General features: G+C 41.0%; 1 protein-coding gene across 1 annotated transcript in view; it reads right to left on the reverse strand.

Moving 5' to 3' along the window:
* Positions 1–27,413, reverse strand: part of ccser1 (coiled-coil serine-rich protein 1) — a 136,379-nt gene that overhangs the window by 30,189 nt on the left and 78,777 nt on the right. Inside the window, 1 exon segment of the mRNA XM_034234800.1 lies at positions 26,954–27,034. Coding sequence (XP_034090691.1) covers positions 26,954–27,034 — 81 coding nt within the window.

A 27,413-nucleotide genomic window follows, 5' to 3' on the forward strand; every position in this document is an offset into this window, starting at 1 on the left:
TGATAACCTATGCAAATACATCTTGAAAGGGCAGCCATATGGGAGTCATTTTTACTAAGAATATCTATTGATCTTACCTTTTAATCGTTTTGCATCCATTATCTAACAAAGAAACTAATTAAAGCTGTTGAGGCCCATTTATTAGAGAGCTTAATTAGCCTTTCTAAAATAACCACATTAGCCAATGCAAATCAAAGAGGACTGAACTCATTTCAGTTTGTATTGCATCACTTCAAAGCAAGAAGTGGATGTACTGTACTGACAAATAGAAAGTACTGAACAAGAGATGTATTTTTTTCTACAACAAGTACTCCCAGGGGTTATTCAGGGTCAACCCCACCATATTTTTTATGTGCAAAATATGAGAAGATTCAGGCAGAAGATTTGACATTGAGCAACCTAACAGATGCTTCCAGATGCTCTGTAATTGAACCAAATGTGTCCTGATTTATGATTAGGTAAACTCATGCTGGCATCCTGCTATATGTTACCAGAACAAGTGCTGAAAATCAAGCTATCTTACACAGAGCTGCACCAATGATACATAATTAATCCATCCACCCACCAAAAGCCTCCCCCTCAAAATGACAGACAGAAAGAGTTCAGAAAGCAGTAAGACAGAATCACTAACAGACCCCCGTGTGGGACTTTTCTCATAAGTTCTTAAATTGGGGCAACCACATGTTTCAGGATCAGTTCACTTGTAATGTTACCCCCTAGATACATTTTGACAAAGGGGAAAACAACCTAAACTATTAACACATCTATTGTTAATGCTCTTTTTAGCAATTGCCTGTACGCCTTAAAATGCATAACTATACATATGCACTCAAATAAGAGTCTAATGGGGCACTTTGTTGCACCTGGCCTGCAATTTACTAAATGTGACACATTATACTGGTTAAAAATACATCAATTGTATCCCTCCATCTCTCGCACTTGCACTCTATTTCACAATTCTTTCTATTCCCACATGTCTTCTCCCCTGTGTCAGTCTTTCACTCAATAGACACAATCTTCTTTCCTTTTAAGACATTTGATGCCATACATTTAGCTTAGTCCATGTATAAGTGAGTGAGTAATAGCCCCCATATATAGCCATCCATCCATCCATCTTCTCCCGCTTATCCGTGGTCGGGTCGCGGAGGTAGCAGTTCCAGCAGAGAGCCCCAAACTTTCTTTTCCCTGGCCACATCAACCAGCTCTGACTGGGGGATCCCAAGGCGCTCCCAGGCCAGCGAAGAGATATAATCCCTCCACCTGGTCCTAGGTCTACCCCCTTGGTCTCTTCCCAGCTGGACGTGCCTGGAACACCTCCCTAGGGAGGCGCCCAGGTGGCATCCTAACTAGGTGCCCCGAACCACCTTAACTGGCTCCTTTCGACGCGAAGGAGGAGCGGTTCAACTCTGAGTCCCTCCCGGATGACTGAACTTCTCACCTTATCCCTAAGGGAGACACCAGCCACCCTGCGGCCGCTTGTATCCGCGATCTCGTTCTTTCGGTCATGACTCCTTCATGACCATAGGTGAGGGTAGGAACGAAAATGGCCCGGTAGACAGAGAGCTTTGCCTTCTGGCTCAGCTCTCTTTTCGTCACAACGGTGCGGTAAAGCGACTGCAGTACCGCTCCCGCTGCTCCGATTCTCCGGCCCATCTCACGCTCCATTGTTCCCTCACTCGAGAACAAGACCCCGAGATACTTGAACTCCTTCACTTGGGGTAAGGACTCATTCCCTACTTGGAGTGGACAGTCCATCGGTTTCCTGCTGAGAACCATGGCCTCACATTTGGAGGTGCTGATCCTCATCCCAGCCGCTTCACACTCGGTTGCGAACCGATCCAGTGAGTGCTGAAGGTCGCAGACCGATGAAGCCATTAGAACCACATCATCTGCAAAAAGCAGTGGTGCAATCCTTAGTCCACCGAACTGCAGACCCTCTCCCCCACGACTACGCCTCGAAATCCGATCCATATTTGTACGGCGCCCCCATATATAGATGTTTATTATTTGAGTGGTGGTTTCTTTCATTACTTGGTCTGAAAGCATGGTCGCGCCGTGAATATCTTCCCGTTCTTTAAAAACTAAGGATATTAAAAGCATTTCTCTTAAGTAGATTTTTCATACCATATTGGCTTAAACTGATAATGAATTTGCTGCAAAAAATAGGGAACTCAATGTGTAAACATAGGTAATTTATAAAGCCGAAATAATACATTACATCATTTGTATTGAGGCTGCAAATTAGATGTTATTTTTCAATTAATGTAACCACCGTTTTTTATAGAATAATTGCTTGTTCAGAAAAAATATCAGAAAAGAGTAAAAATGTCTGAGGCAAAGTTAGTGTCTTTAAATATCTGCACATAAGTGTGAAACCATTAAATGTTTATACTTATATTAAAAAACAAACCACACACAAAATATATGTATTGTGGAATCTTCAATCAGAATGTACCAAAAATGGGAGCGTGTGTGTGTGCTGTATAAGCTTGAACCAGTGCCAAAAAACAACACAAACAGCAGCACAGAGTGTTGCGGTATGACAGATTAATGGTGTCTGATAGTGAACCTGTCTGTGTCTCATACTCACACCTCTGTCCCTCCTCTCCCCATGACCCTGCTCATAACTGCCATCTTGTCTGTATCTTTCCCTCTCCAACTTTCACACTGATCCATCCATCATTCCCCTTAGCCTTACCCTAATTAATACCTTTTCCCTACCTGCTTTGCTCTCCCTCTCTCCCTTATCCATCTGTCTATCCATCCATCACCCTGCCCAGGTCATTAGCCACTGTGATGATGATTTTGTTGCTCTAATTAGTCTAATTATGGATGTCAGTTATAACCTGGTCCTCTGCAGGGACCTTGTGATCCTACCGTGACTCTATATCCGACCTTGGCCATTGAGTGTGCGCATGGGTGTGATAGTCTGTGCTGCTGGCTGACCTCAACACTGCACTACAACTTCGTGTGTTACTACTTACTCCCATAGCAGTCAAGTACAATCTTGTTTTTTGTTGCTTTTTTAATACATCATTTAGTTATATGTTGTCCTTTTTTAGTAAAACTGAAAAACCAATAAAGAGAAAAATAAAAAGTACAATATAATACTTTTACTTCTCAACGACCCAATTCAGTTGTACTTTGTTTTATGTTGCGGCTGTTTCACATTTGATTTGCTCTCTAACCTAATCTGTTTGATTCTATTCACTTCGGGGACCAAAGTTGTGAATGTCCATTTCTATTCCATTTTATTTGATTCAATAGAGGAGTTTCAATAAAATCACACACTCACTGGGAGCTTAAAGGGATAGTGGAAATCCGCGAATTTTGGGTTTAACTTATGTATTTTTATTAAAAATAAGCATAATAAACAATTTTTTTTAATTTCATGCGCCTAGTTTCATTTTATTTTCAATTTTACTGCTCCCGACCACGCCCTCTCAATGAAACGAAATACTTCGGTAATCTTCGGGTGATGACGAAAACAAAGGACGACGGGCACAAACAATGGCTGACATTCAATATAATTTTCATGTGAATAGCCGACCTTTATTATGGTGAATAGATGTGTTTTGTATGGCTGTAGTGCGACAGCAAATGCAGAGAATGGCGTATCGACGCATGCGTTTCCAAGAAACCCAGCCATTCGTCGTCAGTGGGTGAAATTTGTTCAGATAACATGGGCAAACTTCACGGAGCCGAAGCTGACGAGTACTTCGGCAGTCGTGTGCTCCCGTCATTTTACTGACGATTGTTTCGAGATTCCTCGGTCTCTAGCTCAAATTGAAAGTGGAATACATAAGAAGTGAGTATTTTATTATGTTTTCTAGCTGATTTAATGCATCATTAGCCTGTACCATTGTGTACAACGCCATTTATTGCCTGTCGATTAGGCGACCGGAGGCCTCGTCATCCGATAATCCGGTACACAGTGTTGAATGTGTACACTACAGTCATCATATAGACATGATAGACTAACAGTACTGTGAGTACAGCCTACACTTGACAGGCAGCCTGGCTAGCCTAGGATTAGGAACCTACTACGTCAAAAGACCGATTGGCTCTAGCTGTATATCATGCTAGTATACAATTAATTTCAATTTATTCATGTAATTAATGCCCATAAGGCTGTTACATATACAATAATAAATGTGACAAGATAATTTATGTGAACCTGACCCTGGTATGTTATGAAATGTACCCTACATGCAGTCATCCTCGGGCATAGCCATAGGCCTACAGTACATGGATGCCAACTTTTGCAATATATAATGGCGCGTTTCCACTGCAGCGGGTAGCTCACTTTAAGCATGCCGAGCCGTGAGCTATGCTTAGGGACCTACCAGTCAAGATTATTTGTGCGTAGGGGTGCATCATCTGGCGCCTGCTCCTGATTATCCTCGCCATTGCCCATGCCGTGAACTAACTCCATCACCTCGGGCTCGAACAAATAAGGACGTAATGGTCCATCGTCTGGCTCAATATTCTCACCATCGTCGCTTACTGAACCGGATTCAGATTCAGTTCCTAAAACTACATTTTCGTAGGAAAGCCGAGAGGATGTTTCTGACTCGCTATCATCACTGGATACCTCGTACAATCCTTCTTTGTCTGGTATATTTGCCCTTCCACGTTCATTCTGCATAGACGCCATTGTTTGTTATCGTTTCGTCTTCCTGAGTTTTCGTCATTTCCGGTTTGGCTGAAGCGATAATTTCGTTTCCAAAAAAGTTTGGGGAAGCTGCAATAAAGTGCTTCTAACATGCGTAAGGCAATTATTATATTTTTGTAATCAGGTGTGATTGTTTTGGTACGTAATTATGCTTGTATATAAGTTAAAACGAAACTATTTGGGGTTCAATTTCCACTATCCCTTTAAGTGGAGGCCATCAGCTCCGGATGAGAACAACATTTTTTGTAATAAAGAAAGACTGGCTTGACTGACTTCGGGCCTTGAAACTGTTCTGTACATTCACATAACTGTCTTGGTCACTGGCTAACATATCAGCAGGTGTGTCTGCCTATCTGTAATAAATATAACTGATATTAAAGTAAAAAGTAGTAGTCAATAAAAAAAGAACGTGAGTCATGTTCTGTGCCTTGAGATGGTGGTATTGTGATTTAAAACATATATGGGCCTTGCCTTTGTGCTTTTGACTGAAATGTGCAGCAATTGCAGATTAACATTGACAACTCTCCAACTATTATGTGTAATTAGAACAATGTTTATTGCATTATTCTGGTCCTTCAGACTGTAAACATGTGTTACAGCCATGTGACTCCAGCAGGTCAGATGTGTGAGCCTACAAAGTGGATCAATACTACACATAATAAACCTTTGCTTACTATTCTTCCTCATTATCCTAGTGTATTCTTAATGTTGAGCCTCTAATATGTTTTGCCATTGTAATTTAATACAAAAGTAATTTCCAGATGTTTTTTTTCCAGGCTATATGGTATATCCTGAACTGTAATTTCTGCACAGGCCATTTTAAACTGGTCTTCCATGACAGTCTGTTCCATTCTACAGTACATGCTTTGAAAGTGGCTATTAGCTGGAAGCTGTTTCACCTATCCTCCGTGCTACATGCTACATTATGATTAATTAAGTGCTTTACTACTTCATACTGGCACAGAGCAGTATGTGTTTGTGCTGGAATTCATGTCTGTGTTAGATTTTTTATGGTGATGTATGTGATTTGTTTTATGTGATTTGTACATGTAACTGTATGGGTGACTGAGCAGGGCCTATTTCTTCACTGCATCAATCTTCATGAAATGATTCCTGTCTAAATGTCTACCATCTCTTCCTTGTGAATTTCTGTTCTCTTGAATTTTTCCCTTTTACTTCCTCTTTCTTGGCCTCAAACTCCCTGCAACCACCCACCATCTCTTTATGTCTGGCCCTCCCTCTGCTAGCTCTCTACTGTTCTTTAAACCCCCTCCTTCCCTCTCTCTCCCAGGCATCTTTCTGCTCTCAGGAAACAGATGTCCCTTCATTAATAAAGACTTTTCTCTACCACAGTAATGAAGGAAGTAAAAAATAGGGAACACGATGAGACAAAGAAATAATATTAAACATGGTTGTGTGTGGTATGCTACAAACAGCAACACATTGCACTAAATCACATTCTCCCTGTGAGCAAACACACCAACATGCAACCATATTGGCAGGCTATAAGTCACTTCATTACATTCATTAGTTTTCGCACTATTCCTATTTTGTTGTTGCTGTTACTGAATGTTAGCATAGCATTTCCATGCCCCTACACATAAACAGGGTTATACATTTTGCATTTAATATTGAGCTATGTCAAACTAATAGCCCAAAATGGTCTTAACTGCCCAGCTAAACAAGAGTGGGAATGATAACCAAACAGAGAGTATACCTGCGGCTGCAGCACAGCGTGAGTCCCTCATGCCCAGGAAAGTTTACTGTAGCTAAAGGAAGTGCTTGGTTAGTTTCAAGGGGAGTTTAAGTAGCCTCCTGTTGTGCCATGAAGATAATCTCATGTATTTTCCCCACATGCTGAGAAACACCAGCTGTTCTCCCACTCTCACACACCAACACAAACTCATCTCGAAAATGGACACCAATACACATCTTTCCTGAGGCAAATATGCTTGATAACACACGCACAACTTTCAATAACTGCTTATGAATTTATAGGCTCTAAGCTGCATGCGCTGCCCATCAATTCTAGAGATGGATCAATATGCTTTTGTATAAAACACTTTGCAGTAAGTAATGTATCTTAACATAGCCACAGCAAATCAATCAGCCTATTAGCTGACAAAAAGGTGGATGAAAAGAAGGGTCAGGGGAAATGTTGAGATCTACCACACTCCCCTTGATATGGTTCAGTTTGATCTCCCCCTGACTCCCTTTAATTCTGAATCCAATGCCCCCGCTCTTATTTCAAAGAGCGACCTACTGGCTTTGTTGTGTTTGAAAGCTGACTACCATTGTCTGTGTTTGGTGCTACACACTGTTCAGTTGTTTTCTTTATATTAGTCACACTTAGTCAGCAGCACATCTTTTATCTAATCATCAGCTGTTCACAACATGTCCCATCATTCACAAAGGGCCAATAAAATGTTAACTTTCATCCCAACAAGCACACTGGAGACACACTGAGTGACATGGCCTCGCTGTCACTGTTGAAATACTTTCATCAGAGGCAGATTTATGAAGCCCCACAACAATTAAGCTTACAATCAGCTAATTTATGCTTTCATCTGTAGATAATTTTCCCAAAACTGGGCTGTGCACAGAAAGGGCACTGAGCTTATTGTTAAACACTGTCTCATTTATCTAAAGGAAATGTCATAAAAACTGCTAGATGACAAACAAATACTAAAATATTAAATGTTGTTGACGATGTTGCTTTACACACAACTCTCAAAATAACCTTTTGCATTGTACTTCTGTTGACAGTGTGATCTTTATTACAAGCACAGCGTCTTCAGCCCACACAACATTAGTTGCCTCACTGGGAGAGAGAACAAAGACAGAATAACACTACAGTATAACTTCTCCAAAACCAAACATGCTCCTTTTGATTAATTGATGCATTTAGGTACATCGGATGCACATAAATGCGGAATTATGTGAAAAGTCAGTTCAACAACACATTTAGAAAAAGCTACAGTGACAAATTTGACTTGAGATGAGATATGACATCCAATTCTGCCAACAGGGCAATCCAATCACAGCAATGCAAATCAGATACCATCACTCAAGACAGCCAACCTGTGGCTTCGCTCACTATGAATTACCAGTAGACAGGTAGTTAGAGAGGATAATACAAATCATTGCTGAGTCAAAGACTCATTTCTATGAATCAAAGAAGAATCACGTACGACGGACAACAAATAGGAAATGCTGATTAGGAGTGAAAAATAAATGTCAAACGCTGATTATTAGGATTATTTTGAGTAACATCTTGGCATAATGAGATTATCAAAGTATAATGTTGACATCACATTATAAGAGACAGACGATGAAGCTGGTAGCTGAGTTGATAAATCTATTTGAAATATTTCACGCTATAAAAAGGCAGTTTTGGAGCCTGGTAAAGACAGAGTAGACATCAACATCTGAAATACATTACATATTTTATTCTACAGTTAGAATCTACCCACATCAAAAAGTGAATTAATATATATTTTTAAATGTCTCAATAGTTCAAGTGGCTGTCTTGTTATAATCCATCAATGTCTTCTTTCTTTTTCTCCGCTTTTTCTGTAAACTCACACATTCTGTTAGACTATCCAGATGGAATTGGATTTCCATCTTGGAGAGGAGAGGAGAGGAGAGGAGAGGAGAGGAGAGGAGAGGAGAGGAGAGGAGAGGAGAGGAGAGGAGAGGAGAGGAGAGACTTGGCAGGGATGAGAGCGCCACTTGAGAGCACTGAGACCTACATAGAATTAGATTGCTTTGGAATACACCCATGAGGTCACATTTACCATAACGAAGGTAAATCAAATGTTCAGCTGTCTTGATTGGAGAGAGAAACAGGCTAAGCAATGAATGGAAAGATAAATGATGGATAGATGGCAGATGGCACATACAAACCTGGGCCAGTTGTGAGCTCTTCCCTGCCTAGAGGGCGAATAGACCATTACATATTCTAAACCTGCCAGACTCAATCAATCAATTACAAAAGATAACGGAAAGATAAGAAAGATCAACATACTCACTAAATGTTTTTTATGATTGTGTTTTAGAACAAATCTTTTTTTGAAATCTTTTAAATAAAGAAAACATTGTCAGACCCAGTTTTGTAGTTTGACCCAAACCAGACAACCCATACCTGTTTCATTCCTCCGTCATACCATGCTGGTCACTGCGCCCGGAAAAATGGAGGGAGACATATGGATGGAGAAACAAAAGAGGAGACACAAGAGACATGGTGCAGTGAGATGAGGTAGGTGGAACATGAGCATGTAGTACACATAAATGGCTACAAACATATGGATGAACACAGATGGGGAGGCACACAAAGGAGCATGGAGATATGTTTAGTACATAGGAAACAAAAGGGACAGGTGTGGTAACAATGACACAAGGACAATTGAACAGTCTATGACTCAATGAGGCACGTGTCTTGTGAGTATACCAAAGGCACTTTGAAGAGCAGAATTAGTAGGAGCTGAAAATGAGAAGTCATGACAAAATGTTTTGACGAATGGATAATCTTTTTTAAATTTCAATATTTAGTGCTAGACGCAGACAAAACACAGTAAATCCTTCCAACTAGTGTACATGTTTCACACACTAGTTACTCTCAAAGCAAGCTTTGCCAACAAAGCCCCAGAAAGTGTGGTAATTTGCAGAAGAGAGCTCAAGAGAGGTTCTGTCCTTGTACATGTGTATGATGTGCAGAGCAAGTACCACAAGGACACTACTTGTGACGGTAAGAGAGCCCTTAGAGATTTGTGTGATTGTCGGTTATGTGTGCTGTACAGTATGTGCATGTGGTATACTGTATGTACAAAAGGACATTTCGAAGCCTGAAAAAGTAGCCTGTGTTATACATGTGTGATATAGCCTACATAAGAAAAGGCTTAATCCACATTTAAAATATAGCGACATTACTTTTAACAGTAGTAAAGTGTTTAAACATTGTGTTTAAAATATTTAAAACCGTACACAAAGACATCCACTCAAAAGAAAATTAATGCATATAGTAAAATGTGCGCAACATAAGCACATAAAAAATGCATGAGTAGTAATTTGTAAAAGGATATAGGACAACTATAGAAAACTTTGGCTCCACCAAAAATCGTTTATAAATGTGCTATATAAATAAAACTTGATTTGAAAACTGTGTCAGTGGAAGTGATGGTGATCTAGAAATGGATGTGAGAAAGAAGACTGAAGACAGAGAGAGAGCCAGAGAGCGAGGAGCCATGAAAGGCAGCAGCACTTGGATAAGATGCCAAGGCAGTAGGAGGTCTGGAGAAGGGACAGAGAATGGTGGCAGATGAGAGGAGGATCAAAGACCAGGACGACAGGATAAGGAGTGGAGATGCCAGTTCAATTTCGAATTTCTGAAAATGGCCTCATACAATATCTATAGGTGATTAGACACACTCAGTACTTTAGTCTGTTAAAGCAGACAACAACAATATTGTGTTACTGCCGCCAACACCACTGTAGCTAAGATAAAATGGTGACAAAAATATACTGTTCCAAACAGGTTAAAAAACCCTACCCATAAAATGAAAAGCATGAAATGACAGTTAAATAACAGCATGAAATAACAGTTAAATATGCCTACATTTAGGGCATATGTTGCGGAGTGTTTGGAACACACTGCACAGAGGGATGGACAGCACAGTGGATTCTGCAGCAGGGGTTTCTGATGTGTTGTTGCAGTGAAACGGGGATGTAGAGAGAGTCTACAGCTGCCCTCCTCCACATCAGGAAACTACAATCTTCTCAGTGGGATACTTAACATTAGGCCGTAAATGTTGGACCAGATTTTAAATTAGCTAGAAATTGTCATCTGGTGCACTCCGTCAGTTATGTGTCATTCTCTATGCATGTGTGAACAAAAACTACTAACAGTTTGCAATTCAATCGTGCTTCCTTTAAGCCTTTGCCAATGAAGTGACGAAATGTTTTGGTAAGGGAAATATGAAGCAATACAAATGGCTGTTGCTAAAACAATTAAATGAACTATCAATTTGATTACAAATGTATTTAATTTGAATCAAAGTATCTGATTACACTTAATAAATTATAAGTTTTAGTAATCATAAATGCCCCCCTGATAGAGTTGCCTATATCTAATATGTAAGGCTTATAGTACACACACAAAATAATCTTTCTAATTATAAATAATAGATAAAACCAGTGTGGCTATTATATTGTTGCTCTAACTTTTGTTATATGTTTAAGCAGCGTTGGAGCCATTATGAATGAATCATTCCACATGACTGTAAGGGTGGTTGCCCATCGGGCAGCAGAGTGAGGAGAAAATATGTGATACAATTAAGTTCGATGGACATAGTGTGACATTATATAAGAGCAACATTTGACTTGCTAATAAAAATAAATAAAGAGTACAAAATATCATGGCACGAGGAAGTGAGAGAAGGAAAGAGAGGGAAGCCTTTTGACGCCTGAGTTCAAATGTTAAGTTGGTCTTGATCTTTTGGAACATATCAAAAGGAGATGAGAGAGAGCCCACACCCACCCCACACACACACACACACACACACACACACACACACACACACACACACACACACACACACACACACACACACACACACACACACACACACACACACACACACACACACACACCACACACACACACACACACACACACACACACACACACACACACACACACACACACACACACACACACACACACACACACACACACACACACACACACACACACACACACACACACACACACACACACACACACACACACACACACACACACACACACGGTATTTGGGGAGCTGGAAGTATGATGTAGAGGGGGAAGGACAGAGGGGCAAGAGAAACAGGTGGCGGTTAAAAAACAAGGAGAGAGGGGAAGATATTCAGTTTTAAAGGAGACGAGAGGAAGGCATACATCATTATTATACAGCAGACATCATGATTGCACCCGTCTAATAAATGTAATAGATTTCATGTTTATTTTATTAGACACATTTCCCAAAGATTTAGCCAGGTGTAATTTATACATTTGGTAACTTGCTAACACACTCAAGACACACTCTTCCCTCATCATTAACCTGTCTACTATTTTTCATAAATCTATTACTTTCACCTTGTCTTGTTTTCTTTTGGAACTAGAGTGCCTTTCTCCTGCTGGTTTTGCTCCATTTCCTTTGAATTGTCTCTCCCACTGTAACACTGCCCAATCCTTTTAAGTCCATTTTAAGATATCCGCACATAAAGGGAAAATAGATTGTGCCTTGGAGGTTTAACTGTGGTATTGAAACTGCCACTGGACTTGAGCAGTGTGGACCCTCAAATAGCAGCTCAAGATTAGCTTGCATAGGCTTTGTGCAGTTTTACCATTCTCATGAGGTGTCTGTAATAAAACAGCTGACACACTTATCAGCTGACCATTTTTATTCTTCCACCTTTTTCACCTTGACTTGACTTCTCTTGGTCTTCTTTACTTTGTATCTCTCCTCTCCCTCCCCCATCCTGTCCTGTTCCATTACCCTCTGTCACTCTTTTCTCCTGGCCTTCTTAGATCCTCTCATCATCTTCATTTTTTTCCTCATGTCCTCCCTTCCAGTGTCCTCTCTCCTCCTGTCCTTCTGTCCCCCTCCCGCCTACTCCGGTGTACCGAGTGTCATTGTTCGGATAATTATTTATTAACGTGTTTATATCGCCACCGTCCCTGTCTGTTGCTGCCATCTGTGCCCAGTTAGGTGCCCGCCTCCCTGCGCCGCTCTGCCCTGCCCGTGGGGGAGAGAGCTATACATGAGAGCACAGATCAGACGCATACACACTCTCTTTCTCTCTGCTCTTCTTTCTTTAACGCACAAACCCGCACACTCACACCTTCTGCTGACAGCCGCCCCTCTCCTCTGTGCTGCCCCTGGGGCTAGGTGGGGTTAGCTGGGGTGAGAGGCGCACAGCAGTAGCCACCACAGTCCCTTCTGTCCTGTCCTGCTCTGTTCTGTCTGCTTTGTTCTCTGTCAGCACTACATAGAGACGAAGGAGGTGTGAGCAGGAGTAGTATTACCTTGATTAAGTTATTTAGAGGACAAAAAAGCCAGGAACATATAGACAACTAATTATGCATTGGCTAAAGGGCGATACAAGGCAATTTAAATGCACATTGTTGTCGCTTTGTTTTTGTCATTTATCTCCCATGGCTTATAATAAAAGCACATCTGTGGTGTGCTGGGAAACTGTAAATAGCTCCATGCCCGTATTATTTGTAAACCTAAACAAATCCAGATTTGGGCTTCTTCTTCTGGTTCGGAGGTTTTGCAAAAGGATATTTCTATCAAATGTAACATATTGTGCGATGATGTATGACATGCTATTGCAACCTGAGCCCAATCCTTAAGGATTAAAGCATCTGACTGAGTGTCATCCTCAACATGTTGCAAAATGACAGAGAAGAGGAGGATGGACAAAGAGAGAGGAAAGGAAACACAGAAAGATACAGAAGGAAACCAGGAGAGAGAGAAAAAGATAGATCGAGGCCGAGAACGCCTTCAGGGCTGCAGGGGGGATTGTGATCATGCATCCTGGATCTCAATAAGTAAACAGAACAAATATTCTCCACGTCTTCTCCTCCTTCTCTGTTATTCTCACAAGCCATTCCAAGTCCCCTGTCGTCCATTCTCTCATCATGATCTGATCGCTTGGCTTCTTGGCAGTCCGTCTCTCTCATCTCCTCCACTCCCCACGGCAGCTTTCTTTCATCCCATTTGTTTTTCTCCTTTTCTTGCCACATTTCTTCAGCTCTCACTTCAGCAATTTTTGGTTTTTACATTCCTACTTCTATCCAACTTATTTTTCTCTCTTTACGTCTTTGTATCTGTCTGTCGATGCATGGGTATCCCTTTCTCAGAGTAGTAGACTAGGAGGGAGGTTGGCAGAAGAGGTGGTCCTGGTAGCCTCCATCAAGGATCAGAAGGAAGTATGGTACTTCCTCGGGGAGAGTGCCTCATTAGTGTGAATGGTACACAGGAGAGCATGTAGAGACTGTGTGTATATGTTTCTGTTTGAGTGCCTCTGTCTATAATTAGGAGTCACAGCGAGTAGCGCTGTGGATCAGAGTTAGATAAGTGCTCTGGCAGCTAGCCAGCACTGAAGATAGACTCATGTGCGCCACACACACACACACACACACACACACACACACACACAACACACACACACACACACACACACACACACACACACACACACAACACACACACACAACACACACACACACACACACACACACACACACACACACACACACACACACACACACACACACACACACACACACACACACACACACACACACACACACACACACACACACACACACACACACACACACACACACACACACACACACACACACACACACACACACACACACACACACACACACACACACACACACAACACACACACACACACACACACACACAGCTCCTACCTCTCTGGTTCGTATATGGCAGTGCAGTGTGCTTGTTGGGAATCATTTGGCTTCAGCCTCTTCTCAAAGTACCACCCGCAGATGGCAGGGGCCAGTTGGATGTTTCCAGTTTTATCCTGACAATATCTGTCTCTAGCTGGATATCCACAGATGCACACACCCACACACCTGTACTTTATCATCTGTCTGCCTAAGGCAGGCAATAAGGGAACTACCCCCCCCAAAAAAGGATCAAAGAAGTTATGCGTCCACACACACACACACTGAAACACTCAAAATAGGGAATTGCTCCTGCCCTCGTTCAACACCAGAAGGGACAACTCAGGCAAATGTGCAAACCACACACAGCACATTTCCTCCAGCATGCGTCCTTCACCTGGGTAAAGGAATCTTTAAACTCAGCATGACTGCCACTGGGCAGGCTTGCATTGCCACACCAACAGGCACACACAAAGACAACATCACAAACAGACAAACACTCTTTCATTCTCTCCACCTGCATCCCCTTCCCCAATGTTGACGTAGATTAACCACCTCCGCCTCTCCACAAACATGTACACAGCAGCATTGACTTTGCTCAGCAACCAATACATGCAAATGTATGTTTACAGTGCATTAAATCAGAAAGAGTCAATGTATTTAAAATTCAAATGATCTGATAAACGTTCAGAAAGCTCAAAGCCTCCTCTGTCAGCCCCGTTATGTCACACTGCAAAACACTTCACACTAATGTAATGGTTTACGGCTCTTCAGTCAGAGTTTTTTAGAATAGATGTGACTGTGAAGCGTTATGATGCCCTAATTCTGAGAGGAGCTCAGCATTACTAAACCAGTAGTAACCATCACATGTTTTTTTGCTGCACATTTGGCCCCAAAGATACGCTACTGTAACCCTAATGACTGCTTTATGGCGTTTTCATTTGCAAAATTGCCACCAAGACACACATAAAAACAGGTGCAATTTGTATCCGATTTTGTGCTTCTTAAGTGAAGTCAGGGTGTTTTTCCATTAACTTTGAATGCATCTAGCGGACATTATAAGAACTGCAGCATGGGGCTTTTCTGGCTTGCCCCTCGGTTTCACCTTGCTGAATAAATGAAGTTTAGCTCATTAATGTTGTTTGTCGTGCAACAGGTCCAGCAGTGACTAATAATTCAACAGCACTGCATTACTGTCAGTCCTTGAGGAGTTTAATGAGCAAAAAGAATCACAAAGACACACACCCGCCCACCCACCCCCCCCCCCCCCTCCATACACACACACACAAAAAGATGATGAGGGAAAATCTTGATGTTTGTGCAAAAGAAACACACCCACCCATGAAGACAGACAAACACACGCAGGCATTGAAGTGCTTAGATGCCCTTGTAAAATGGAGAAAGAAAATGCAGCTTTGATGGCTCCTGTTTCTCACTGTATCTTTATGCATTGACCTTCAAACATGTCGGTTTTATCCCTGTAAAGCAAAAATGAGAAAACGCACATACACACACACCAAACTCCATAAACGAATCCTTAGCACTCAACAGTTAACATTAGATGTGCCCTTTTTGAGTGCATGTATGTGTGGTGTGCATGTATGAATGCCCATGTCTATTATTGTGTGTGCATGTGTTATGTCATGCGTGATAAAGTGTGGTTGAGTGGAGGGTTGTCTTGATAAGGTCAAAGGTCACAGGGGGCAACAAAGGTTTTCTAGTGCTGTGACAGGTGGGGTTAAGGTTCACAGTGCATAGCAGATGGTTTAAGTTCATTCTCGAACAGGAGGAGGAAGCTGGGAAACTATATTTACACAGCGGTGCTATTATTCCTACAGCATGCTTCAAATTTAGACAAAGTTTTACAGACTGGGGGTAGGCAGGGAGCAGGGAATAGGCATGAGAGAAAAGTACAATTTGTTTAGCTTTTCCCCCTAGAGGCATTTTCACTTTGGGAAATCCTGAACTCCCCTGCAACAGTAAAATATATTTTTTTAAACCGCATAACACTAGCCCTACCCTAATTCTACTGTAAATAAAATATTTACTTGTATTATGTTAGAAGGCTGCTGATGAATTTCAATAAGAACATTTCCATAATTGGAAGTGTAAATAAAGTGCATCTTTAAAACCATGGTGACTGCATGCTATGAATTGCAAATCACTGATTGGTTGGTTAGTTGTAAGTATGCCTATACTGTAAATACAGGATGTATGTACATAGAATATTGGGAAAAGAATACACATTTTGGTTGTCTCAAATGAGCTACAATGGTTCAGGAATGCTTGATTTCACATTTTAAGCACTTGAATGCCCTGAGCCCGAAGTGTTCTTCACATTGTTCAATATCTGAAACCGTTGTAATTTGTCAAGATCATTGGCTTTAGCAGAAATGATCTGCACCATCGGATTTCACTAAAAGAGAAATGATCTGTACCACGGACATAAGCTCGAACAGAGACTTTGTTCCCACTCTGACTTTAACCACAGAAGATATTACATTGATCGTGCATTGGCTTCTAAAAGACGGAGCTGTTCTGTGCCAGTTACTTAAACAAGAAAATACAAACATCCTTTAGGGTCACCATCACATAGGGAAGGATTAGTTACAGTAAGATAGGTACGGTAGGCAGCATTCTTGTCTACATTACAGGACAAGGCAGTGCAGGTGGCATTCTTCACTCAGAGGGTCTTTATACTCGGATTGATTAATAAATAGGCTGGATTGTGTCAACCCATTCACTATCATTTCACTTCACATAACCAGCAATGGATTCTGTAGCAATATCCATTTTAGTGTAATTCAGTCCCCTTGTTTGTTTTGTTTTCATAACTTTAAACATTTTTTTCAGTACATTCATTCGTATAATTTAATATTGAACTTAAGTGTGTTAAACCAAAAATGTATACACTGAAAAAACATTAGAGTGTATAAGCTGATTTGTGAAGTAAAACAACAGGAGATCAGAGTTAATTCCGCTTGTAGAGCGGTGTATATTAATCAAGCCTTAGTACAAAGACCCTCTGTTCTCCCATCTAGTACGGCACATTAAGGTTGATCACTATAAGACACAGTCACGTCCAGTGATATCAGAACAGAGACACTCACTCAGTTGTCTCCTTGACGACAAAGTAGCGCTCCCATGCGCCTTGATGCCCTGGAAACAGAACACATGTTGACACAAAGAGCAACCAATAAAAAAATAAAAACAGGGGACGGAGACAGAGAGGGATTGTTATTAGATCAGAGGAGAAAGCAATACTTAACTTGGTTTTCTTCCCAGCAATCATAAATCAAGCTCCAACACTTCCTGCACCCTAATATGTATTTATCAGTGGCAGAGTGTCCTTTCTCATTACCTGTAAGTAACTTCTCACAGGTCTTCGCAAAGTGAACAAGTATATATCCAGTGTCCTTTATGCAAAGCAGCCTACAAAGTTGAAGGCTATGAAGACATGGCCCCTGTTATAAGTCAATCTTCACGTTCATGTAAAAGTCACATGCTTAGTTAATTCATTCATGCATCCACTGACTCACAGCTACAGTACATGCCTGCTAGCGTGTATTAAAAGACCTGGCAACGTGAACTGGCTACACACTGAACAAGGATTCACTCGCCTATTTTCTGTAATATTGATGAAAAGTGTAAGGTGCTTTGCGTCATTGACACCACTTTTGAGGAACAGAAATAAAAATAGAGCGAGTGGGTGACAATGCAGCGAAGTATAACGTTTATAAATACTGGTGGTCTGTTCTTCATGTACCCACACAGGGCTCCTCTCTCTGTACTCACACTGCCATTTGCTTGCCAAAAACGAATGTCATAATGGTTCCACAACCTTATGCTTAAAAGCTTTGCAGGAATAGACACCATTTTAGGCAACTGAGCCCGAGCTGGCAATGCTGTATTCCTGTTGATAATTCTTAATTACAAACAGCATGAAGGAATTTGATTAGTAAGCATTGCATCCTGTTTTAATATGCCACATAATTGGTCATCCTGCTACTGTAACAGTTATTTATTTTAAGAAATCCAATATGGGGTTTCCAGTTCACTTTTCGGCATAGGTCAATATAAAAGTCTGTTCAGGAGCTTACATTTAAGCAAACACAACATGTTAATATTCCTAAATAATGTTGTGTTAAATATACTTTTGAATATTAACGTATTACTTAAAACCATAAATACTGTTTGGAATTTTTTTAAGTACACAGTAATATAGTAAAAGTAAAATAAACTTGACTTAAAGAGTGTTAATTGAGACTAACACAAGAGAGTAACTGTGTAGCCATTTAGCTTAGCACAAAAGTTAGAAACAGTGTTAAACAGTTGGCCTTGCTCTCTCCGTCTACGAAAAGTGTAATATTGTTTGTTAAATATATACAAAATAAATTAAATTCCAAAAAATAAAATGTAATGGTTTCACCATTTTAAATGTTCAATGAGGTTTGTCAATGATTTAGGATGATAAACATAAAGACTGTTGGAAAGTACAGTATGTGCAGGTAAGTATTCACCAACTCATAATTCAACTATTGAAATACTGTGCAAGTAGCCAGTATATTTCATGTCTGCTGATCCAAAGAAACAAGTAATGCTCTCTGTTAAGCTATATCTTACACTGGTTCTCCAACACACTCCAACACTAGTACATTAAGTTGCATAGTTCATGCACCCACAGCTCTAATGGCAGATGGAAGTAAAAGTTGAAGGTCATATCAAGCCACAATATAATACTCTATTCCACTGAAGACAGCCTTTACATCACTGTCTTTCCATCCATGCCTCCATCCATGCCTCCATCCATCCATGCCTCCATCCATGCCTCCATCCATCCCTCCATCCATCCATGACTCCATCCATCCATCCATACATCCATCGTAATTACAAATATGGTTTTGATGACGATCTTGTGGACAGGACCCGCTGTGTGTTCAACCCCCCCCCCCAGGAGTGTTTGTAGAATGATCATGAGCCTCTCATCTCCTGCATGGTGACCAAACCAGGACCGTGTCACCTTTGATCTTGTGACCTCTTTAAGATTAAAGGGCCAACATACTTTAAAGAGCATCACCTCCATACTTGCTATCACAATCTGTCCCTGGCATCAACTTTAACTCTTACAGTGAATTCAAAATAACAGGGCAGCACTAAATCTGTGCATAAATATCAGTCGCCAAACTTAGAAATGATTTAAAGTCACAGTCAAAAGAAGAGGAGAGGAAAATGAAGAGGAAAGGAGAGGCTTAACAAGAGTTGGGGCGAAACATGTAGTAGAGGACAAGCAGTGACAGGGACAAGGCAGGGGAAAGAGTAACGACAGGAAAGGAGGGTGGGAATGTGAACAGAGAGGTTTAGAGGTGCAAGGCCAACAATAAAGATGAGGATGCACGTAGTCAGAGCGAAAGGATGTCAAGGAACAGGAAGGAGGGAAGGAGGAGAAATAACGGAAAAGACATAAAGAAAAGAGAGGGAAGAGAAGGAAAAAGTAGGGACGGAGAAAAGATCAAGATGGAGAGAGATCAGAGCAAGGACAATGGAAGAAAGAAAAATCGAGGTATTTTTATTTAGTAGAGGGAGAAAAAGGAAATAAGGTTTAGGGAAGAAAATATGGAATAAAAGAAGGTTGATATGACATGAGTGACATAAAAAGAAAGAGGGCTGCATAAAAACCATGATAACAAATCTATGTAGGGCAGAAAACTGCCTCTTTAGAGCTCAGCCTCCATCTCCTCCTCTTTCCCTCCATCTTTCTTTCTTATTTCTATCCTTGGGAGCACCATTACTCAATAAGGACTACAGCTGTACAAAATGATCTAGTTTACAGGAATAGGAGTTGGAGACCTACATAGCCACAATCAGCACTGGACCCTCCATCCTTCTGCTTAAATTGGCTCCAACGTGGAGAGCACTGATGACGTGGGGTCATATGATGTATGTCATCATGCATATTGATTCAGGATTCCCCAGCCCAAGGAATATACGTAAAGACCCAGCAGTGTTGCTCATTAGGAGTGCTCTCTCTGCACGGGGTATACTCAACATGATCTGTGTCACCACCACACACAGCTTTAATAGCTGGACATAAGTAAAGGCAAGTTAGACTAAAGCCATCTTTTCCCCTGACGCTCTGGATCAATAGCACCGGGCAAAACATCCCCCAAACAAAGATAACGAAGAAGAATCAATGGCCATTCTGCTTTAGTTTATACAAGTGGTTGGACCATGATTTTCACAGCTGAAAGGTGGCATGAGTTACGAAAATGTGAAAGCTTAGCAGTTAACTATTAAGGAGCATTCAAGGAGATGTAGCAGGGCTAAACTCAGATTATCTACCCTTTCATTTGCATTGAACCGATTTAAACCATGATTAAAGCCTGAAGAATATCTTCCTCTATTCTATCAAGTACGTTACAACCCATTGGGGAAAGTTGTGGATATGTTGTCATGATGATTAGCAAAAAGATTGTGACATAGAACCCTTGCTATTTCCCTTTATGTTGCATTCAATTCCAAGATAAAAGACCAAAAGAACGAAGAACAGGTGAGGACTTTTCAAATGATGATCTGACCAGGAAACACAGACTGAAAAGACAAGTGTCTAAACATTCAATGCAGAGCTTTTTCTCTCAGATGAAAAATGAACACCTGTTTTTTTTCTAAACAGATCTAAAGCAGGTCCAAAGTAGCCTCTTTGTGCTTCTTTCTTGATACATTCATTTGTATCTTTAGACTACTGTAAATGATGCTGCACAGGGACTCACAGGGAGGAAAACATGTCCTTGCTCAGATATGTTCATCTCATCCTGTGTAGGGTCACACAAAGACATATCTGATTACCCATTCTCTATTATTCCTGCCCTGTCTCGGAATAACTCCGTTTTTTATGACTTTCTTACTTGTCTAGTTAAATCACACAGCAGTCTCTTAAATAAAAAAACAGATATATCCGCTATAAGAACAAGAACAGGGACAGGCAGCACAACTAGGTATAACCCATACAAATAAAATTGGCATCATTTTATATACCAATTAAATAAAAAATTGTTAAATTTGTTGTACATTTTTCTTACAAATAGTAAAAATAGTTTCATTATTTATTTTATTTTCCATCTATCAGCAATCTTCCTTTTTCCACAAATGTCTATATTAGTATATTTACTATCTATATTTGTCATGTTTTACAACTACGGCTCGTCAGGTCTTGAGTTACACGAAGGACCATCAGAAACCATGAAACAAGTCTGAATTTCTTGTTTATGTTTATGTTTATTTAGGATCCCCATTAGCTTTTGCACTTGACAAAAGCTACTCTTCCTGGGGTCCGACACTTAAAACAATTCAACAATAATACAACAACAATAATACAACAACATTCAAGACATAAGTCCTGACAACATCACCAACATCATCAACAATCTCATCCACTTTCAATATCAATCTCAGCCAAGAATGAGTGCACAAGACACCCACCAGTACAAAGCATGAGATTAAGTTAGGGTTCAGAGCTCACAAGGGTACATGGTCATTAGTAGATGGCCCTTCAATCTCTTCTTGAAAGAGGCTCTGGACTCTATTTCAGTAAGGTAGTTTGGCAATGAGTTCCATTCCTTTATAGCTCTATAAGACACAGAAGAGTTCAGAAGATGTGTCCTGGGTTTAGGTGCCCGTAGATGGCCTGATGTAGCTTGTCTAGTCTTATGGTCATGCTCGTTTCTTGTGTAAACTATTTGATCATAAAAATACAATGTTTTTTTGCTAAATTGGAAACATTTTAGAAAAGTGATTTTTTTGTTTAATTGTTCATGACTCATCCAGCCTGAAGAGATGATTCATCTCCACATAAGAAGTCACTTCATCCATCTGCACACTTCTTTCAAGATACAAAAAGGAGAAAAGCAGAATGAGAGACAAAGAGGGAAGAATCTTCACGGTCAACTTACATATTTTTCCATTAAAATGTAATAGCCCGCAAATTGACGATAAACGATCCTCAACTACCGCTCCGTTCCCCTCATTCTTTTCAGAAACTACTAAAGAGCGGATGAAGAGAGGGGTGGGTGTGAAGCCAGGAGAAAAGGGAGAGAAAAAAGGTAAAGTTGCACAAATCTAGGGAGAATAGAGAGCGTCAGAGAAGAGAGTGAGAATGACAGAGAGAATAAGGGAACAAGAGTGAGCTAACCATCAAGAGCGTTTGATTCCCTCCATAAAATGTTCCTTTTAAGAATACCCATGAAATTAGCTTGCTGAAAGAAAGCAATCTCAATCGATTCAATCCCCTCTAAAAACTGCCACCATACCTCCAGTGCTTAAGAGTCTCTGTGGGACATAACAAGATAATCTCCTTTGTTCCCCCTAACCCTCTTTTTCTCCTCTCTGTCTTACTCTTTTTCAGTTTCCCTTTCACCTTACCTGCAATCTTTATATTGGCACACTGACAGAAAGAATAGATCTGTAAGTGCAGAACTAAAAAACGGAGGGCGATCCATACTTCTCAACGTGAGTTAGACCCTGTCACTACTCTGCCAGTAGTTCTTACTAAGCAGCACTCTTCACAAGGACCCAGAATATTATGTTTGCATATGTAAAGCCCTCTGTTGTGCAATTATTGAAAGACCGTTTAGTGATGTGACCTACACAGTGTCAAAATTGTTCCTCCGGGTAATATGTGAACTAAAAATGGGAATATGTTGTAGAATATGTGCTGAGGGATTCTTTGGATTGAACTTTTAACTAAGGTTGTATATCACATTCACAACGTTTTATTATGCATTTGCTTATTCAGCATTCTCACTACTTTATTGTTTTTAATTTGCCTTCATATAAAAATGAAAATCAGCTTTGGTTTTATTTACAACCAAAGAAGGTCACAGTGGCAGGACTACATCTGGTAGATTGAGAGGCTCTGCAGTGACTTCATTATACTGCATCTAAAATTGGTTTAACTATGCGCAAATCAGGAAAATATGTTTCTTTAAGAGAAATGGAAAATAGATATGAGTGATAAATACAGTACATTTCCCTTCACCAGCAGCAGCAGCAGCAGCTGTGAGAGCTAACAGTATGCAAATCTAAGCTGTCTTTCATGCGAATTATCTGAATTAATTAACACTTTGAGAGCACAAATTGACAGCTCTCCAATAATCGAGATACTTTCTGGACTTTCCTAGAACTTTGCAACACACAAGGTAGCCCAGTTAAAGTAGAATTACAGAGGCACTTTGAAGCAGGTTGGCCTGAAGTTGTGCGGGGAGCCAGGAGCTGTCCCAGGGACTGAGTGTCGGACGGGGGGGAAACCAGGGCACGGAGAATCCCTGAAGGATTCCTGGAGGCCTGGAAACCTTGGTGAGGAGAAGAGAGGAACTTCTTAAAGCTAACTTATGCACTTTCAGGGATTAGAGAACAAAAGAAGCCAAAAGAAAAAGAGAAGGACAACTAAGTAAGGAAAAATAGTCGGACGTTCCTGAAAAGGAAGCGAGTAAGGTAGAGGGAAAAAGGATGAGTGAGGTGGTCGACCTTGTGAAGTGGTGGAAACAGTAGAAATAGATGCCCCACTTGTAGACACACTTTCTGTTGCTAGCTGACTGTCCTCAATGCACTGGGGTAGCTAACCTATATAGGCCTGCTCAACACTGCAGCATCTCCCACACACTCACAAACACACAGGAACACACACTCAGTCTCAGTCTCTCTCTCTGTCTCTGTCTCTCTCTCTCCCTCCTCTCTCTCCCTCTCACTATATCTGTCAAATACACAGGCGGGGAGGGGGGAGGATCAAATCAGGCCGCACATGATGCAGCTACTGCTGAGTTAAGTCACCTGTGCTGCTAGCCTGCTTGCTAGCGGGCAGCCAGCTGCTTCTCTAATTAAGAGTCCATCTACTGAAGAGCCCTGAGCATATGGAGGACACTATGGCAAGGAACTTGTTTCATAATAGAAAGCAATGCCATAGGGTTCAGTACTTCTATCCTAAAGTTGGACTCCCTGTGTTAGGAATAAAAGGTTTTAGTCCAGACAATACACTATGCATTGACGGAGTTTTGGGATACAACGATACCGCCAACATACTTCCAACACTCAGTGACAAGTTTGTTCAGTTAATAATCGCTTATTATTATCATTTTAATATTGACTTTCATCTCGACACTTAGTACATTTCTAATGGGCTATTATTGTATATCTGGTATGCTAATATCCACCTGCAGCTAGATGAGACACTTAGCACCACTACTTGAAATAACATGATTACCTGCAATTTAATCAAACCACTTCACCTCAGAGAAGTGATAGTTAAATTAATCTTCAAAGATTAAATACCTCTTTATATACAGTGTAAAAGGCAGCAAACTGATTTAAATCAATCAGAATGTCAGAAAAACAACTCCAGATCTAAGGCAGGTTATCAAACATGACATAATGATTCAGACAAAAACATTTGGACAAAGAGGTCAAACAAAGTGGTTCAAATAAATGCATCCTATCTGGCATCACCATACTTTGCCAAATGAAGCATACAAACAAACACACACACACACACACACACACACACACACACACACACACAGCAATATTGAATGAATTATAATGTCTGAGCCATAAATGCAACCCATGTATTTGACTGAAGTTATTTTGACACCTTTAACAGCATTTTTATTGACTTTGCTGTCCAAGGCCAGGACTAATGGCTGCTTCACAACACACACACACACACACACACACACACACACACACACACACACACACACACACACACACACACACACACACACACACACACACACACACACACACACACACACACACACACACACACACCACACACACACACACACACACACACACACACACACACACACACACACACACACACACACACACACACACACACTTAATGGGAAGACACACATCTAATGGACAGGCATACAAATGTGCACCCTAACACATAATGCACACACACAAGCCTGCACCTTTGCTTGCTGTAGCCTCCAGTACCGAGAACAACAGGCTATATTATGAGAAATGCATTAGTCAGTAATGGAGCACCATGTAGAAATGTATGGCTGTGTGTGTGTGTGTGTGTGTGTGTGTGTGTGTGTGTGTGTGTGTGTGTGTGTGTGGTGTGTGTGTGTGTGTGTGTGTGTGTGTGTGTGTGTGTGTGTGTGTGTGTGTGTGTGTGTGTGTGTGTGTGTGTGTGGGTGTGTGGGTGTGTGTGTGTGTGTGTGTGGGTGTGTGTGTGTGTGTGCGTGTGCGTGTGCGTGTGCGTGTGTGTGTGTGTGTGCGTGTGTGCGTGTGCGCATGTGTGTGTGTGTGTGCGTTAATGTTTGAGCATTTGTGATAAATGATTGAAAGAAAGAGACAGAGAGGGAACTTTAAAAGAAAAAACTGATAAAGGAATAATGAGGGCTGAGGTACAGTGAGTACCACCACTACACTGGAATGTTGGTGTCAACATTCACTATCTAAACCCTGTCTATTATCGGTCTTCTGGTCATACACAAGCTACAGGGTTATGGAGTAAGAATCATGAAACTGTGACACATGTCAAGATAAAATAGCTGCACTGGGAATCTGAAGTCAAAGAACACACTCCTTTCTTAATGTGGTTTCCAAGGGAGTCTGGCAAAAGTAGCTTTTGAAGGAACAACGTAATGTGGATGAAAATAATCCAAACTGCTCATTTAGTATAGTTTATTTTATAGAACAGTATGTGACTCTCCCCAGGGAACTACTCCATTGTAACACTGTGAGTAAGGTACATCAGGAAATGCACTTTTCTTTAAAGGGAATTATAAGCAGTCAGTGTGATATACCAGGCTTCAGCAAATCCACTGATCAAATGTGTAGCAAATACATGTAATTGCTCATAAGCATATCACATTCTTTGTCTTAATCTGTCTGCAGGTAAAATAACCTTAAGTAAGTGCCAATCATTTAAGTTCACAGTTGTGAAAAGGTTACTTGCTGTTCTGCAGAAGATACATGAACATCAACTGAGGAACGTTTTTTGATGATTCGTGCATTCATTTTTTATTTGACATTAAACATTATCCGTGTGCATGCGATGAGTAAGTCAGTGTGGGTATTGTGCACCAAGCTCAGACAATGATACAGCATTTCCACTTTTACAACAGTTCTTGCCAACTTTATACTCAGCAGGACTAAAGCTATGAAATGAACTTTAAGGGAAGTTGAAAAAAGTGTATTAAAAGAAAGGAACGAGGAACAGAGAAACAGATAAACAAAGGCAAAGCTCAGCTCCTGCTTCCGTTACAGGCGGCCATTTTTTGGCAGTCATCCATTAAATCTGCTGCGTTCCCATACTGTCAGCCCCTAGTGAAGCCAGAGAGGCCATGTCAACTGAGGGCTTGTTGAAAGCAGAACAACACCCTCCCTCAGCACTGTGGGACTTAGAGGAAGGAGGGGAGGAGCAGGTAGAGGACTATTATATGAATGTCACCGCAGTACAACATCCTTCGAATGAGTAAGATAGATTAAAGCTTTAGCTCAATGTGAGAAGATGCTTTTAAAGAGAAAAGAAGGAAAGAAGGGTCGGGAGGGGCAGCTGTGGTTCTGCATAAAGTACATTGCAACATATAGGATAACAAAGAAAGAGGATAGAGAAGGAAGGAGCTTGCAAGGAGGCTTTTGTTAGAATTGAGCTTCATTTAGCGATTGCAATCTTATGGATGCAGACGATCTCACACAAAGCACAATTCCAGTGTACGACATGTGGTGCAGAGAGCCTTCTTTGTGTGTTTGAGTCAGAGCCAAAAGGAGGGAGGGTGTGGGGTCTGTGCGTTTCTCACCTCTGGCCCCATGTGTTCCGTCTGTGTTGCGTGGTCAGTCATTTGGCAGTCTTTCATCTTCAGGGCAGCTTTGGCACTCTCCTGGGTACAAAACAAACACACACCCATCAAAGAAAGTAGACCATCAAACAAGAATAAATCAGAACAACTAAATGCTCTCCCAGCAGATGTATGCCTACACTCACATCTTGCTTCAAAAACTGATAAAGATCAGTATAAATCCTTTTATCTTGAAATGGTATTTTTCGTTTTTAACCAATCGCACTCAGCATGTCAGGGTCAACAATGCCCTCTCAGAGCCCCGGACCATTAGTACAGGAGCCCCCCAGGGTTGTGTGAGCTCCCCGGTCCTCTTCACACTGTACACAAACGACTATACGAGAATCCACCCGGAGAATTATATCATCAAATTCTCAGATGATACAGCCATCCTTGGCTTAATGCACAAAGGCAGCAGTTC

Source organism: Gymnodraco acuticeps, unplaced genomic scaffold, assembly GCF_902827175.1.
Source record: "Gymnodraco acuticeps unplaced genomic scaffold, fGymAcu1.1, whole genome shotgun sequence".
NCBI classification, from domain to species: domain Eukaryota; kingdom Metazoa; phylum Chordata; class Actinopteri; order Perciformes; family Bathydraconidae; genus Gymnodraco; species Gymnodraco acuticeps.